This window comes from Siniperca chuatsi, linkage group LG6 (genome assembly GCF_020085105.1).
Source record: "Siniperca chuatsi isolate FFG_IHB_CAS linkage group LG6, ASM2008510v1, whole genome shotgun sequence".
Taxonomy (NCBI): Eukaryota; Metazoa; Chordata; class Actinopteri; order Centrarchiformes; family Sinipercidae; genus Siniperca; species Siniperca chuatsi.
Window position 1 is genome coordinate 15,793,538 of NC_058047.1, and position 17,621 is coordinate 15,811,158.

Below are 17,621 nucleotides of genomic sequence, written 5' to 3' on the forward strand. Positions count from 1 at the left end.
TACGTTTCTTGGTGCATTACCGCCACCTGTTGATCAGTGGGGACCCGCTCATAAATAAACAGAGAAAAGAGAAACCACTTTAACTGCTTTCTGTCTCTCTCTGCAGTGGACAGGCTGAAGGAGGCGCTACAGTGTGCTCTGACCTACCTGTTATTCCATGAGGGAGAGGAGTTCGTTACGGACAATGTGGAATACTACAGAGAGGTGCTGGGACATGATGGCAAGCCGAGAGAGGTCAGGGTCTGCAGTTATGGTGGGGGGTGGGGAAGGGTAGATGGTTTGGAGGCTGAGTGAAGGATACATTAAATACCAGGATGGATGTTTCTGTGGAAGGATGGATGGTTTGGTGAATTTATCTCTCATTTTTATTTTTACAGACATTTTATTAACTTCGAAGGGCAATCTCATCATGAGGATATTTTGAAGGAAGGGTGGATCATTGTGGCTGTGTATTAAAAGTCTGTGAGAGACTAGGTGGATCAGCATCAATTATTGGCTGAATAAATGAGCAAGAGGTTAGAATAAGGAAGAAAATGGAGATGGGAGAGCTATAATAATAATTTAAGTTATTTGGATTGTACTTTTCAATACCAGAGGTTTACAAAATGCTTAAAAAGGAGTCAAAACAAAGATATACAGAAATGTAGAAGAACTAAAAGACAAACCAAACAAAGGTTGAAATGATTAAAAGGAATTAGACAAGAAAAATGTAAGTTAGATACATTAAAGGTAGGTTTGAAAAGAGAGTTTTACAGATTAAAACAAGTAGACCAAGCTTTAAATATTTAAATTATCTGCAGAATCAGAGCCAATATGGAAAGCTGTTCCAGATTTTGGTGCGTTAGTTTGGAGAATGTTAAACATCATTAAGGATAATATAGTTTTCATTAAGTTCAACTATATACTTTGAGATTTGGGATTGTAGGTAAAAGCGTTTTTAAAATCACTTCTAAAAGGGAACCAGTGTAATGAGGCTAAAACTGCAGTAATGTGAGAAGACCATTTTGTGTTTGAAGTCTGGCATGTGACTTTTGAACAAGTTGTGGGCAATTCATTTAAGACTGAGAAAAGTGAGTGGAAAAAGCATTACAAAAATATGAGCAGAAGTGTGGGGGAAGACGTTAGAAGAGGAGATGGAAGGTAAGAAGACATGCAGGGAAAGAGACTGGAGAGGAAAAGTGTGGATTGGGGGTAAAATGAGGAGACGGGAGGCAGCAGGCCGTTTGCTGTATTTCTTGGATGAACTTGCTACTCACCACTTGGCACCAATCACCTCTTAAAGTTTGCTTTTCACTTGTATATGTTCTCCATCCAGCTGGAAGTATTAAGCAAATTTTGCTACGTCAATGTGTTTATGACAACAAATTTCTTCCTCTGGGCATGCTCTGTATTATTTCCTTGCCCCCTGGTATTCATAACACTCAGAATAATTAAAGGCTGAATGTTTGCCTGCTAGAGAAAATTTAATTTGTTAAGTCTGGCTACTCATCAGCCACTTCAGCATTGAGAATTTTTCCTTCCTAAACTTTGATCATCTGCTTGGAAAAGTCAAGCAGCGCCTTGTTTAAATCCCAACCTCTTTTTCCTAGAAAGCCTGGTACTCATTAGAGCCAGCGGGGCTCCCAGCAGGACTGTGTGAATGTGTGAGTGGTGTGTGGCTGACATTGCGTATGTGTGGGTGAGATAAAGAGAGGCTGAGAGCCCGACGTGTTGCTGCTCATGCTTATGTTTTTCTACTCATAGCTTACATTTTTCTAGCCCTCAAGTCTTTCCAGTCCCGTCAGTTTACAGTACGGTCGTTGGCCGACAGATCGCCTCTCCTCTCCACGTCCTCTCCACGTCCTCTCTCCCTCCAGCCTCGGAGAGCTCATTTACAGAGCCCTAGATGTCAGTGCCAGGCCCGACCTGCCTCCCTGCCAAAGAATCCTGCCTTTCAGGAACGGTGGAGGAGGAGGAAAAGTAATGTCAGAGTGCCCATGGAAGTCTCTGGAACAATTTGGGGGCTGTTTGTATTAAAGGTGCTGGGGGGGAAAGGGCTTCTCTTTTTTTTTAACCACTACAAGAAAAACGCAACTGAATGTTCAAGTTTCATAATTCTCCTCATGGCTATAAAATACCCTGCTCAGTACATATCTTGCTCATAATGCTTTAATAACTGCATTTAAGGGAACTTTATCAAAAATGTTTATGTTATGTATTTATGTATGAATGAATGACTATCATCCAATAAATCACTTTAATATATCAGTGTCAGTATTGGCCTGTAAAATCCTGTAGATGCAAACATACTTTCTGTCATTGTCTTTCTGTCACCATCCACCTTGAGGTAAAGCCAAAAGCAGCACCCATTGTATTATTATGGGCTCGAGAAACAGCAGACTTTGCTTCCATTCAAGTTTTTACTCCAGGCAGGAAACAGTAGTAAAACTGACACAAAGAAAGAGAGAGGCCATCACACTCCATTAGTCCTGGCACTGAGGGGAGCAGAGCCAAGGGAAAGAGAGACTCATTCTGGTCCCCTTTTTATTTGGGCGCTGAAAGAGTCAGGACAGGAGCACACTGTCAGTTTTAGAGTTTGGAAAAGTTATGGCGATGAGCTTTGATACGTGAAAGATAAACATTAAACCATTAATACTTTGGTCTCTACTATAGCTGTGAGCATGAAAACAGTGCAGTGATGTGCAAAGTGTGTTAGCTAACAAACAGATTACCCTAAAAGCTTTCCTTTGTAGAAGTGTACAAAGAAAAGAACAAACTGGACAAAGTGAGAATGTTTGTGACTCCATAAAGAAAGAAAAGATGATTCTCTCAGCTAAAACATTGGCATGAATATGGAACATTTCTTTATGGTACTGTTAAATATGTAATGTATTTTTCTACCTTTTCTACAGTTATTTTCCTCCTACCAACATCTCTCAAGGACAAAAGGATGTAGTTACATTTACCTTAACAACCGTTTACCATAAGCCTTTGGTGTGTCTGTGTTTGCAGAAAGCTGCATGGTACCTGAGGAGGCACAAACAAGAACTGGAGCTCCTTCTTATTGGCAGTAAAACCATGGGTGTGGATTTTACGGAAGGGGTAAGTTAATAGAATACAACATTATCCCAAATTTTTCATGTTTAACTATAAACTCAAAACAGACCGCAAGTATTTATTGACAGAGCAGTGCCCTTTAATTCTCAGTTTTGCCCAGAAATGAAAAGAGATGTGTAATTTAACGGGCGGTTATCCGTAAACCAGTCCACATGTCTCTGATGTGGAGCAGATCTTCTGCTGGGTGTGTAAACCATTAATGTGCCCCTGCTGCTGCCTGGCTGACTCAAAGCAGCGAAACAGGTGTCTGGCACTGCCCCTGCACCACTGTCTTCTAAACCAACAGCGACACCTGCTGGCCACACAGACATATCATATTTCACATTTCTGTACAGATTATAGATTTCCCCTTGTTTTTCTTGCAGAATTACTGGAGCAGCACAGGTGGAAGAGATGACTCAAACAGGTAGAGAGATCTCTGCTTCTGGAAAACAAGTAACATCAAGTGTACTTTTGAATATACAGTAGTACAGTACAGTCTGTCTTCTCATTAGCTGAGGTTCCTTCTCTGTAGCCGCAAAACCTGCATATGAAGATGTTAAAAAATTAAATATGTCATAATCAGAATTTTTGTAATAACAGTGGATCAAATGACTGTGTAGTGTGAAAAGGGTCTCTTGTAGTGACGAACCCACTGGGAGCTATCACCGTACTCTCATTGTTTATCTGTCCGCAACTTTACTGTTTTAGTTCATTCTCACCGCTCTCATAGCGTCGTTTTCAGCCGCAGCTGTTTTTTGCGAAAAAGCTCTAAAAACCGACTGTACCTGCTACCTGCTCAGCACCAAACAGCAGACAGACACAGTTAGCCCCTCACTGGTGAACATAGTGGAGCATTTAGCAGCTAAAGAGTCAGATATTTCCTTCAGGAGTTGGTGAAGATCAAAATACAGCTGAAAGGAGAATAAATATTGGACGTATATTCATCAGGTGGACAGAAACACGACTCCAAATTACTAATAGTGTTGCTTCATATCTGCTGGATGTATAAATAAGCAACTGTTTGCTAACAAGTTCCCCAACTTAAACTGAATGATAACATGTCGGTGTTGTGTTCACAGCTTGTTTATGCCTTCCCCAAGTGGCTAAAAAATCAGGTGCTGCAAGTTTAAAATCATAGTTTTGACAAAATGCATTCTCTATTCTCTGTTGTTCCAGAATTCCCTCTGGCACAGACGGCTGGATGGAGTATGTTCCCATCTCAGAGAAGAAGAACGTCAGTGTTGCTGCTCCACAGCAACTCAAAGAAGGTAAACCTTCACTGCCACCAGAGATGAAACGAAATGGGAGTTAAACTGCTAAGAGAAAGTCATTAGTGTTCAGTTAATCTGACCACCATGGTTCAGATGACATGTTGCCTTCTTTGAATACTGTTCTGTGATCTGTGCAGGTGGTCCTTTGGTGTATGACAGTGTGCAGCTGGTGCAGAACTCTGCGGCCTTGAACGGGACCCAGCGAGTGCTGCTGGATCATGTTATATCTGAGGAGGAGTGTTCAGAACTCAGACACCTGGCACATGTAAGGACATTACACAATGTTAATACAATAAGGATTTTAAATCACTGGAACTGTCATGGACAACAATCATCATGTGGGTTTGCTCTTGGTTGAAAGTTTTAATACCGCTTCAGATTTGAAAATGACTGATGACAAATGAGTGTTTGTTCCTGTACGAACAGTAAAGTTCAGTGTGTGAGCCTGTACTTGAATATTAATTCTAGCTTTTTTCTCATCTTCCAGGCTGTCACCATGGCAGGAGACGGTTACAGAGGGAGGATGTCTCCACACACTCCCAATGAGAAGTTTGAAGGAGCCACTGTACTCAAAACCCTGCAGGTGCACTAACCACTAAACATAAACGAACGCCACAGTTCCTCTGCATGATTTACAAAGATTGCATCCGGAATATTGTCTAAGCTAAAATTAGTTGAGAAGAGAACCGTTGGATTTAAAACTGAGAAAATTCAAACCAGTGGATAAGGATTACCATGTCAGTAGCTTCATCCTATACAGTGTTCATTAAAATGTGTCACAATGGATCATTTTACCTGTATAGTATCTTTCTTGATTTATTGTTTGACTATACGTGTTACAGTCTCTCTTTGTTTTTCTTCCCTGCAGTACGGCTACGAGGGCAGAGTGCCGATGAGGAGTGCTCGCCTGTTCTACGATATCAGTGAGCGAGCGAGACGGGTTATCGAGTCTTACTTCCTGCTCAACTCCACCTTGCACTTCTCCTACACACACCTTGTGTGCCGGACAGCCATCACAGGTCACTTACACACAGAAACATACTTCACTTGACACCGAAACACATCTTTTACTGACATATGTACATGTTTATCTACTTTAATAATTCACATAGTAGTACACAATAGTTCACATACTGTATGATAGGGTAGTAAGTAAGTAATGTTTATTTTGTATAGCACCTTTCACAGAGCAAGGTCACAAAGTGCTTCACAAGTGTAAAAATTGTTAAAAATAACACCATAAAAACAATGAAAAGAAACAAACAATATAACATAAGCAACAACAGACCTAAAAAACACACAAAATTACAAACTCTAGACAGCACGAGGCGAGACCGAGGCCAGTTTGAATAAATGAGTCTTGAGCTGCTTTTTAAAGGCATCAACAGAGAGCGCAGATAGTATGTCTATAGGAAGAGCATTCCACCGTGTCAGAGCCACCACATTAAAGGTACGATCACCTTTTGTTTTCAGTCGAGCGCGAGGGACAACCAGTAAGCCCTGGTCAGAAGACCTAAGTAACATACTGGTGATATAAGGGTGGAGCAGGTCAGAGATGTACACAGGTGCACCATGCAGGGCTCTATACATGAAAACAAGAACCTTAAAATGAATCCTGAACCTGATGGGAAGCCAATGTAAAGAAGATAAGATGGGTGTGACGTGAGTCGACCTGCTGGACCTGGTCAACCTTGCAGCAGCGTTCTGGACCATTTTTAGACGTCCAGGGATGACTTGCTGAGGCAAGTGAAAATGGAGTTGCAGTAGTCTAGCCGGGATGCTATAAAAGCATGAATGATCATCTGTAGCTCAGGTTGTAATACAACAGATTGGCAATGTTTCTTAAATGGAAGAAACATGTACGGGTCAACGATTTGATATGTTGATCGAAGTACATAGACTGATCAAATATTACAGTGAGATTTCTAAGATTAGACTGTACAGCTAAAGAAAGGGACCCAATACATTGAGCAACCTTGGAAGCAAGGCTATCTGAAGCAATGATGAGGACCCCAGTCTTATCTGCGCTTAGCTGTAAAAAGTTATTAAAGTTGTTAGCCATCCAGTCCTTAATGGCAGTCAGACAATTGTGCAAAATTGTCAGTTTGTCAGTCTCATCAAGTTCAAAAGAGACATACAACTGGATATCATCAGCGTAACAGCGATATGCTTTTAAATTTGCTAATAAAATGACCTAATTGAAGCATATACAAAGCAAATAATATAGAACCCAAGACAGAACCCTGAGGCACACCACAGGAAAGAGCAGCAGTTTCACACCTGTAGGGACCAAGCGACACAGAACCAGTCCAGGGCACTCACAGACATACCTAGCCACTGCCTAAGCCTTTCAGTCAGGGTGCTGTGATTTACAGTATCAAAAGCTGCACTAAGATCCAGGACTGAAATAGTATATGAAAGGCTGTATTAATATGTATTTATGCTTTTGTGTGTGTTGGTCATCCATTCACAGGCCAGCAAGATCACAGGAATGACCTGAGCCATCCCATCCATGCTGACAACTGTCTGCTGGACCCAGAGGCCAATGAGTGCTGGAAGGAACCACCAGCATATACCTACAGAGACTACAGGTACGAGGCTACCATTGTCAACATTAAACAAAAAAATTAAACCTACATTTCTGCAGCTGTCTTACACAGTGAAAGATGAATAATGTCACTATTATCTCCCTCAGTTTAGTGTTTCTGTACTAATCTCCCCTTTACTTTTTTATTTTCAGTGCACTGTTATATCTAAATGGAGATTTTGAAGGAGGGGAGTTCATATTCACAGAAATGGATGCCAAAACGGTTACGGTAAGATGGTTCTCCTGAGATGTGAGATTTACTTCAAAATGATTTTACTGCACAGGACGGCACTGCGTAGGTTTGAAACCCACAGGGGGCAGCCACACTTCATATATATGCAGGTTATTTTAGTTTACTAGAGACTTGGTACTCTCCCAACATTTAGCCGGTCTCAAACCTTTTTTGAGCCCCACCTTTGGCTGAAATAACCACTAGGCTTATAGTCAGTTGATTATGTGAGGGTTAAATAATAAGAAGAATCATTTTGGGGTAATCTCGTAGCTTTCTATGGCCACAAGCATTGTACTTGACATCACATGAGTAGAAATAACAAACAAAATATAAACACAACAGGGTGTTCAAAAAAACAGTTTATGATCAGCCTTGGTGTTCACTTGGGGTTACACTCTAAGACCCTCCAGCAGGACAAATGTCTGCTTTAACAACCAAGATTAATTTAAATAAAATAGTGAAGTGTTACTAATTTGAACAGATGATGGTAATTTTAACCTCTCCTCTGTTCCTGCTCCGTCTCCTCCATCCTCTTCAGGCATCAGTGAAGCCCAAGTGTGGCAGGATGGTGGGTTTCTCCTCCGGAGGGGAGAATCCACATGGTGTGAAGGCCGTCACCAGCGGGCAGAGGTGTGCTGTTGCTCTGTGGTTCACCCTGGACCCGCTCTTCAGAGAACTGGTAAACTAATGTTTCAGTTAAAGAACGTTTGGGAACCATAGATTAATAATCACATTGCTTCCAGGTTCATCCATATTTTAGTTCCCCATTTTGGATTAAATGCAAGTTGTAAAAAATAATAAGCATAGTGTTAAATTGGCATTTGACCAATTTTGTGCAATCATTTATTTAATTTCAAACACAGGTTCTAAACTTTTTATTCTTTGAAAGGAAATAACATGTAATTATGACAGGGATTTACTGTCTCATTTTCTAAAGTAGTCAGTGCAGACATGTTCATGTAGTGATGCATTATAAGCCATGCTCAAGGGATGACAATGATGGTCTGTTGGTCGGTCCGCCACTTTGGTACAGACTGAAATGTCTCTACAATTATTTGATAGATTACGATGAAATTTTGTTCCCCAGAGGATGAATCCTTGTGACTTTGGTGATTACCTGACTTTTCCTCTAGCACCTCCTGCAGAAAAACATTTTTGGTTTTTAGTGACATGTCACCACAACTATTTGATGGGTTGCCATGAAATATGGTACAGACATTCATGTTTTCCTCAGGATGAGTTGTAATAACTTTAATGATCTTCTGACTTTTCAAAATTTTAATTTCTCCAATACTTTGGTTTATGATCAAATACCTGCAAAACTACAGGCATTCCCACCTAGCCTAGCCAAGTGCTAATTAGCAAATGTTACCATGCTAACACACTAAACTAAGATGTGTTAGCATTTAGCTCCCCACACCACAGTGCATAAGTACAGCCTAAGAGAGCCGCTAGCATGGCTGTAGACTCTCATCTGACTACATCTCAATCTATCAGACAGCACAGCTTTAAATACTCAAAGCTTGTCTTTTTGAAATCATAAACTGGGGAGAGTGTTTCTTCCCCATACATGAAAGGCCTCTGTGCTCAAATTAAATTCTGGTGTCAGATATGGACACTGGTGGGAAAACTCTATAATATTGGACAAATCCAAATTGTTCAGTTTGGAAGGCACGTCAGATCAACACAGAAAATGATGGACCTCCTATTTGGCCCTTGGAAAGCAATGAGCCAGCGATCAGCTCTTGTTCATTTTCTATGAGAAATCCCATCTAATGAATTCTTTGTTAATCTGTATGCTTTGGCTAACTTTTAGTTTAATTATTGCTCTAGCTTGAGTATGAACTTTACTTTAAAAAATAGATTCACTGTAGCTGTTTTTTGTTTTTGTTCTTTTTTTCTCTCCTAGGAGAGACTGCAGGCAGATGAGGTGATCCAGGCGTTGGACACACAGTCTGTGTGGGGCCAGGGCCTCAACATCAACCCTAAAGATGAACTGTAGGAGCAGAAAAACACCTGCATCCCACCCCATCCCCTTCTGTCAAATCCTTCTATACATTTTAACTATTTATTGAATTGACCTTTGGATGAGAACATTTCTATTTTTGTACTGTTTGAAGTGCAAGATTAATAATATTGTCATTTTTTGCGTTGTCAGTTGTATGGTTGTTGTTATTTTGTTGTTTTTTTTTTTTTTTGCATAATTCTCTACACACCAGTACTTGAGTTAATCTTTGGTTCTTTGTCTTTCCTTGCAGCAACAGCTTCTAGTAGAGAAAAAAATCCAATTCACTTTGTTTTGTTGTATCTGGTGAGTTAGCAAAGTAGAAGTTTCATGTAAGACATAATCTCACTGAACTGTGAAGAAGCCAAAGAGAAGAACGGTGGTTGACATTTTTTTTGCTTTTAGTTGTGCTTGTTCTTGTTCTAGACAACATATTCAGTGGGTTTTATTCAAAAACACTATGTACAGATAAAAAAAATACATTCATTTTAGAGGTCAGTAGTTCAAAATAATATTAGATTCAATCTTCACAAATGTTACTGTTACATTTGCTATTACTAACTACATTATGTTATTGACAACAATGTTACAATGTGCCAGTAATAATTCTTTTCAACATAGGCAGTGCACTGATTTTCTAATTTGGGTATCTAATTTTCAAATAGCAGTCATAGAAAGAATTTAAGAAAGAGATGTGTTCTAATATGCTGAATATTTAATGATCATGCACTCTGTCCTTCTGTGTGTCAAGTCTGAAACTGAAAATGTCTCTTGTTACTGCTTTGTCCATTTTCCCTCTTGTTGTTGGCGTGATAAATCACTCCCCTCCTTTCTGGGCACACAGAGCAGAATACTGGTTTACATGTTCACTGACATGAGAACATGGTGTATGTGTTTATGGTTTACTTTTATTTATGTGTTTTTAATAATAGACAGCTGCTGTTGTAACTGTCGGCATTTAATATGAGGAACTTTTATTCATAAAAGATGTCATCATTCCTGTTTCAAGGAATACATATTTGTTTGGTCTTTTATTTCTTTATATTTGTGTTGATGATACAGATGATAGGCCAAGTCGTGCACTGTAAATCCAATGGAAAGAAACATATAAAGTAGTTTTTTTTTCTACATAGATTCAAACTGCTAACCAGAAACTTAATCCTTTCGTTTTATGAGGTTGGCCACTTTTGTTTCACTGATATTTAATTCTGAAATGCTGTAGCACACAAAAATGTATGTGTACATGCCTATAAATTAAAAACATAATATTCCATATCTATATTTAATGGTGTATTTTTGTTTATTTATTCATGTCATAATGTTTAGCATGAAATTAAACATAATTCATTCTTTTGTATCAAATAAGAATGCCTTTTAAACAGCCAGGCATATTTACCAATAGTATTTTCCTCTTTTAATTCCTTTACAGTTTCATCTGTTCAAGTAACTAGTTGTAAAATTGAACGTATCCTTGTATGTAACCAAACACTCTCTGACAGGCATACAGTAACAAATGGTTCAGCTCTTGTCTTTATGAAGAGCTCCGTTTAAAGTAAAGTGCGTCATTGAGTAGAGGTCACTGCGGCAAACTTGTTTTTAACACAGCATAGAAATAGAATTAATAAATCAAAACCCTAACAACAACTGAACACAGAATAAACTGTCTTATGTTCTTCACCAAGTCTTGTGTTGTCCAGTCTGGTTAAATTTTAATGTACGATGAGATTCGTAGCATCAAAATAGAATCTAGTTTTTCGAAGAGGGCCATGTGAGAGCCATGGTGAATTTGTCTGGTTCAGAAGCGGTAGGCTAGCTGTTCAGTGAAAGTGAAGGGCTTGGTTTCATTGACAGTGCACAGCAGGTCCCTCATGCGTCGTGCATGTCGCTCCTCCAGCACCAACCTGCGGGAGCGCTCTCGAGCCGCCTGCTGCTCCGCTCGCTTCTCCGCCCGTTTCCGCTTCAGCCACCTGAGGATGGAGAATGGCAGGAGTGAATTTAATGTTGGCATACTGAGTGAATATTTCTATTGTCATATTACAAAAAACCCATAGTATTATACTGCGAGGATACAGTTGTTGATAAAAACATTACTACATTATCAGTTAAAATATCACACTTCTCATAATATAGGACTTATAACTGTAAATTTATAAATGTAATGTAAAATTGAATACTATGTCATTGCCCAGCAATTAACTAACATTTAATGTATTTGAAAACAACATCAAGCTATGAAATTATCTGCCGCTTACGTTCTTTGTTGCTGGAGGCCTTGAAAGGAATGAAAAGGTAAAAGTGAACTCACAGTTTAAAGGCACGTTCACACTCTTCACGGCTGCGTAAGAGGTAACCACTGTCCTCCTCGAGCCTCTTCATCTCCACCAGCTGTCTCTCTTTCTGCTGCTGATCCTGCTTCCTCTGAAGCCACAGCCTAAAAGACTCCTTTGGGTCACTGGAGTCTCTCTGCATGAGGATGCAGAAATACATCGAGTAATAAAGTGGAAACAATGGCAAACATTCATTACAGCAATGTTTTTAATTACCCTGACTAGTGCTGTGATTTGCTTTTCCTTGAATTTGAGGTTTAAATGAGGTTTGAGGATTATTGGCTATCTCGCTCAGCACAGAAACCCACTTCTTCTTCCTCTTTTTATGACAAATAGACCACTGTCACTACCTCAGGTAAAACTATTTATCTCCTTTGCTGAAGAGTATTTTGGAAATATGACTACTCTGCTACTGAGTGTCTAAAAAGCTTGGTATTCAAAGCTTGGTATTCAAATTGCATCAGAAGTTTAGAATAATTCTTAGTTATTGGTTAATACTGGATAGTGGCTGACTACTCACTAAAGACAGTATTAATGTCTGATCAAAACATAAATGTGAGAGCATAATTCCTACTGCAACCTAGCTACAGTCCTACCACTGAATCCTCATAGTGTATAAAACCTACTGTATATCACTGCTGTCCATCCATGCTTTGTTAGGTTTATGTGCCCCCTTGTGGTCGTACCTTAGAATTCATCCTCTCCATCTCCTGGGCTCGGTGGATCCTTCTCTCCTCCTGAAACTGCTCTCTCTTCCTTATCATCCAGGCCTTAAATGCCAGCTCATTCTCCTGCCTCTTCTGCTCTTCTTCCTCACGTTTCCTCTCCTCTGCCTGACATGGGATACATGGGTGATTAAAAGAGTGATTTAAGTAATTAACAACAAGCCTTAAAGTGGAAAGATGAATATAATGCATGTGCTATTTTGTTGTTTTGATGTTAGATGTGCTACTTTTACTGCTGAGTGTTCATACATTTTTATTTGTATTTCCTACCTCTCTGGCCAGCTTCTCCTTCCTCTCCTGGATCTTCTGCAGCAGCTCTTTCTGCTGGGGGGAGAGGGTGTAGGTGGCCTGGCAGGGTGTCCCAGTGGCCGACTGCACCCGTCGCTTGCTGCCATTCCTTTGGCTGCCTTTCTGGCTGTGGCTAGCTGAGCTGGGCCTGCTCTTGGGCTGAGCTGGAGGTCTGGGGGCACGGAGGTGATCAACGCCTTGCTGGAAGGGGGAAGAGCCGGCACGAGGAGAGGAGGAGGACCTGTGGATCTTATTGGAGCTCACAACCTGGTCTTGGGGACGTGGGGAGGAGCGTGAGTAGTCACTGGAGTTGTTTGCTATAGGAGGCAGAAGGCCTTGACTCTCCACCTCTTTCAGGCTGACCAGGTCAAACTTACCATCCTTTTCTACAAGGACTCTGCCCTCCTTTTCCCCCTGCCCCCCCTCACTGCTCTCCCCAGCCCTGCCAGATCCTCCAGATCCTACACTTTCCTCCCGAGACGAAAGTTTTAGCTCAGAAAGCTTCCCTGACACTTCAGTCTCTGCCTCGGAATCCTTGGCTCTATCCTTGCTGCCCTTTCCCCCTTCCACCTCACCACTGCTGCCATCTTTCTCAAACTGCAATGGAGGCACCACTAGATCCACTAGCTTCTCTTTAAAATGCAGCCGCCTGCGCCTTGTCATATCTGGAGCTTCCTGGTCCCGCAGCTCCCGGTTAGCCTGCTGGATCTTTTCCATAATGTACTTCTTCTCCTCATCTGTCTGGTCATCCATCCCTGGAGGAGGTGGGACTATAGGTGATGACTTACTTGGGCTGTCTCTGTCTGAGTCATACTCTAATGGCTCCATAGGCGAGGGCCACCTCTCTTCATCTTCTTGCAACTCCTCTGTTTTGCTGCCTCTCTTCTCCTCCTTGTGGCTTTTTGGCTTTCTTTTCGTTCTTTGCTGTTTCTCATCCTTCTCCAGTTCTTTGTCAATTTCTGCTTCTATGTCCTCAAAGTCAGGACCCTGTGGGATGGAAAGGCAGACACTCTGCATTCATTAATTAGGTTTAAATGTAAATGAATGAGCAACATCAATACTTAGCAGGTAATAGGCATGCTGTGTGATAACAGACATGTGTAAGTGTGTTCATCAATATTGCATCCAACAGTAGTTGGTAGTGAAAGTATGCCACTGTATGTCAATAGAGTGGGTTTCACATGAAAGCAGGGAGATGTGCCAGCTCGGGTAACTCAACACTACTCAATGTCACACTTTCGCAGAGCAGGGTCAGGGACCCATGCAGCACTCAGTCTGCAGTAAGTAGAGCAGCACTCAAAACTCAGTTTCACACAATAAAACAAAGAAGCAAGGTGAAAAAAACAGACGGTTGAAAGAGGAGATGCAGTCTGTCCAATGCTCTTATATAAATTGCACTTTGTACAGTGAGGCCCGACTTACCTGGTCCTCACTCCGGCCTTCCTCACTGATCAGCCAGTCCAGATCTTTCTCAAAGTCGTCCTCATATTCCTCCTGGGATTTTGTGCAAACCACCTCACTCATAATCTTCACTGGAAGAAGATCAGACACAAACTTCAGATATGATTCTTGCCACATTAGCTGCAGGGCTAGTGAAGGAAAGTGATATCAGTCAGTCAGTCAGTCATGAGCAAGATATCTCAACATCCACTGACCAGATAACCAGGAAACTTGTTCTTGGATATCCCAAAAGGATGAACGATTTAGGATTTAGTGCCACGATTAGGCCAACTATCCTCTAGACCTACCATTGGTCCATGAAAAGGTCTCTCGAAAACTAATATGGATAGTCATGGTCCCCAGAAGATGAATTCAAATGTCCCCCAGACTTGTCCTCTTATACCAGCCTCAAGGCAAAACTCAAATGTGTGGCTCCACTACGGATAAAGCTTTTTTTTGCCAGTACGGGGTGTAATGATGACTGCCGTCCCTGTAGGTCACTACTGGGCTGATTTAAAAAATCATTATAATGGGTAGAAAGACAGAACCCTAGTTCCACTCTCACTCTTATATCAAAGAATTACAAATATTTAGTACAAGGTGTTTGGTTCATCTATATCTAATGACATCCTTGACATCTCTGCATGTCAATAATAATACAAATGTATGAACATTAGTGTTAAACCCTGCTAATTGAAGACACATGTAACTGTGGACTGTTTTTTTGAATTCTGAAACAGTTTGTCTTACAGTTTTAAAAATGTTTATGCTCTAAATTTCAGTTCATGTTCAGTTTTGTCATTCTACAACACAGGGCTGCACAATTAAATTTAAGCTGTAGTCCCCATTCACACTACACACACAGAACATAAATACAAATATTTAAAATTAGAATAGATAAAAATAAAAACAATATATACAGTTACTTACACTGGTGTGAAAAAGTGTTTGCCCTCTTCCTGATTTTTTATTTTTTTGCATGTTTGTCACACTTAAATGTTTCAGATCATCAAACAAATTTAAATTTTAGTCAAAGATAACACAAGTAAACACAAAATGCAGTTTTTAAATGAAGGTTGTTATTATCAAGGGAAAACAAAATCCAAACCTACATGGCCCTGTGTGAAATAGTGATTGCCCCCTAAACCTAATAACTGGTTGCGCCACCCTTAGCAGCAACAACTGCAATCAAGCGTTTGTGATAACTTGCAATGAGTCTTTTACAGCTGTGGAGGAATTTTGGCCCACTCATCTTTGCAGAATTGTTGTAATTCAGCTACATTGGAGGTTTTTCGAGCCTTTTTAAGGTCATGCCACAGCATCTCAATAGGATTCAGGTCAGGACTTTGACTAGGCCATTCCAAAGTCTTCATTTTGTTCTTCTTCAGCCATTCAAAGGTGGATTTGCTGGTGTGTTTTGGATCATTGTCGTGCTGCAGAACCCAAGGTCGCTTCGGCTTGAGGTCACGAACAGATGGCCGGACATTCTCCTTCAGGAGTTTTTGGTAGAGCAGAATTCATGGTTCCATTTATCACAGCAAGTCTTCCAGGTCCTGAAGCAGCAAAACAGCCCCAGCCCCAGTTGAACTTTTTGGACACACAACTTCCAAAAAGTTCAACTTTTGTTTCGTCAGTCCACAGAGTATTTTCCCAAAAGTCTTGGGGATCATCAAAACTTTTGGGAAAATACTCTGTGGACAAAAATTTAACTTTTTGGAAGGTGTGTGTGCCATTACATTTGGCGTAAAAGTAACACCGCATTTCAGAAAAAGAACATCATACCAACAGTAAAATATGGTGGTGGTAGTGTGATGGTCTGGGGCTGTTTTGCTGCTTCAGGACCTGGATGTTATCAGTACATAGCCTAGCCTACAGTAGAGTACAGTACAGATCAGAAAATCTCATGAGGTTTCATCTATTTGGATAATCAAAACAACATCACACAAATCAAATTACAAGCAAAATATTCCACATTATGAATTTACATTACTTTTTGTGTCACATGGATTGAAGAGCCATTGTTTGTTGTAAAAAAAACTATCATTGTTATACCATCCACAAATCCAGCCTATCAATAACTCCTCATCATCACATCATATATTTCTGTGGATATATGAGCTGTACAGAACATAGACTGTATATGGTACAGAAGTACTTGTACTGTACTTGTGTTGGGGATTGGTAGTCCACCTGCTGGACTGAAGTCAGTACTACTACAGGGTTACCAGCAAACTATTCTTTCTTGTTTTTGTCACAGATATGACCTGTCTGCTCACATGTAGGCCCTAGGTTATGTTTACTGTAGATATGACTCTGTTGTGACTCAGAAACAATGCCACTGGCTTTGCCACTGAGTTTAACATACATAGACTCTAATCCAGTTTATCTCTGCGGGCTATAAAAATAAACAGTACGGAGAAAGAATTAGGAGTGTGAATTGTAGGGCACAATTCGCGCCAACTGGAATCATATTACTCAATATTTTGGCTAGTGGGAATAAAAAGCAGTAAAGATCGTGGCAATATGGTTAGTAAACTTACCACCAGCAGGTTCTTGCGTAGTATTCCTGTTGAGTTAAAAGCGGTCAAAGAACACATCCAGCCGGGTTGTTTCGTGAATATCACTCCATCTAACTGGCCAACATAGTGCCTGTCAGTCTGCGGAGCAACACCTGTGCACATAATCTGCTTCTAGTCGCTCTACAGCCCTAAAAAGGTTTAACAGATCCGTCGTCATAGAGACCTACAACACGCTGTACAACTGGCGCATGCGCACACCGGACAGACGCAGAGGAAACCTCACTCACAAGTAGCCTAATAAAATCTCCATGTACTCACTATAAACAAGCGGAAATGTCCAAATTGTACCCGGAACGATTCAGAAAAAAAACCCAAAAGGTTACTATAAAACTAAAATAGCACTGTCTCTGTATTAATTTAACATGAATAAAAATGAATAAAATTGCATTCGCATTAATTCAACCAGTATTTTTTATCTCGCTCTATGAGATTTAAAGCATTAAATTAAAATTGCAATGTCCATACCAAGAAAGTTACTTTTGTTTGTTTGGGGGTGTGCACCACTAAAGCACAATATAAACTGAAATATCATCAACTGAGGCCTTAAAGTGAGTCTTGCATTATTACTTCTCTTGTAGAGAGGTAACAATAACTAGTTTAATAAGTAAAAAATAACAAATATAAAATAAGGCCACAGATAAAATCATACTAAAAACAATTTAAAAAAAAGAAGAAGGCGGAAATAAGCTAAGAGCAGAGACAATTAACAAAGGAGGAATTTCCATAAAATGTACATGATGTTAACCAAGTATAACAAATGGGGCCCCTACTGGGTAACTGGGTGCACAGTAGGGGCAACTGTGGTGAATGTTTAATCTAGCTGACAACACATGACCATTGGACAGTGGTACCAGTCAAACAATCCAATTACTTTATTTCTGGCCTATAGTCCATAGAAGAAAACGATAACGATATGATAAAGTATAGGCCACAAATAAAATATTTAAAAATATATACACTGAGTTGGTAATGTTGGGATCTTTAAGATTGTCTTAACACAAGATAATGTAAGTTTAAACAATAAAAATACTAAGATTCTGGTCAGAGTATAATTTAAGTTCTGTCTGTATACTGTAATTACACTCGCTC

The 17,621-nt window shown here is 40.2% G+C and overlaps 2 protein-coding genes across 2 annotated transcripts in view; one reads left to right on the plus strand and one right to left on the minus strand.

The window, feature by feature from the left end:
- Positions 1 to 10,454, plus strand: part of p3h2 (prolyl 3-hydroxylase 2) — a 61,683-nt gene extending 51,229 nt beyond the window's left edge. Inside the window, exons 5-15 of the mRNA XM_044198621.1 lie at positions 107 to 234; positions 2,992 to 3,081; positions 3,462 to 3,502; positions 4,255 to 4,346; positions 4,487 to 4,614; positions 4,837 to 4,932; positions 5,218 to 5,368; positions 6,823 to 6,940; positions 7,090 to 7,165; positions 7,707 to 7,847; positions 9,078 to 10,454. Coding sequence (XP_044054556.1) covers positions 107 to 234; positions 2,992 to 3,081; positions 3,462 to 3,502; positions 4,255 to 4,346; positions 4,487 to 4,614; positions 4,837 to 4,932; positions 5,218 to 5,368; positions 6,823 to 6,940; positions 7,090 to 7,165; positions 7,707 to 7,847; positions 9,078 to 9,170 — 1,154 coding nt within the window. The 3' untranslated portion in view covers positions 9,171 to 10,454. The remainder of the gene's footprint in view (positions 1 to 106; positions 235 to 2,991; positions 3,082 to 3,461; positions 3,503 to 4,254; positions 4,347 to 4,486; positions 4,615 to 4,836; positions 4,933 to 5,217; positions 5,369 to 6,822; positions 6,941 to 7,089; positions 7,166 to 7,706; positions 7,848 to 9,077) is intronic.
- ccdc181 (coiled-coil domain containing 181) lies at positions 10,451 to 17,620 on the minus strand. The gene is made up of 6 exons (XM_044198622.1): positions 16,494 to 17,620; positions 13,936 to 14,045; positions 12,496 to 13,500; positions 12,187 to 12,333; positions 11,479 to 11,636; positions 10,451 to 11,140 (listed from the first exon to the last, which is right to left on the minus strand). The coding sequence occupies exons 2-6, from the start codon at positions 14,035 to 14,037 to the stop codon at positions 10,969 to 10,971; spliced, it is 1,584 nt and encodes a 527-aa protein (XP_044054557.1). The 5' UTR covers positions 14,038 to 14,045; positions 16,494 to 17,620; the 3' UTR covers positions 10,451 to 10,968.
- Position 17,621: the final 1 nt, after the last annotated feature.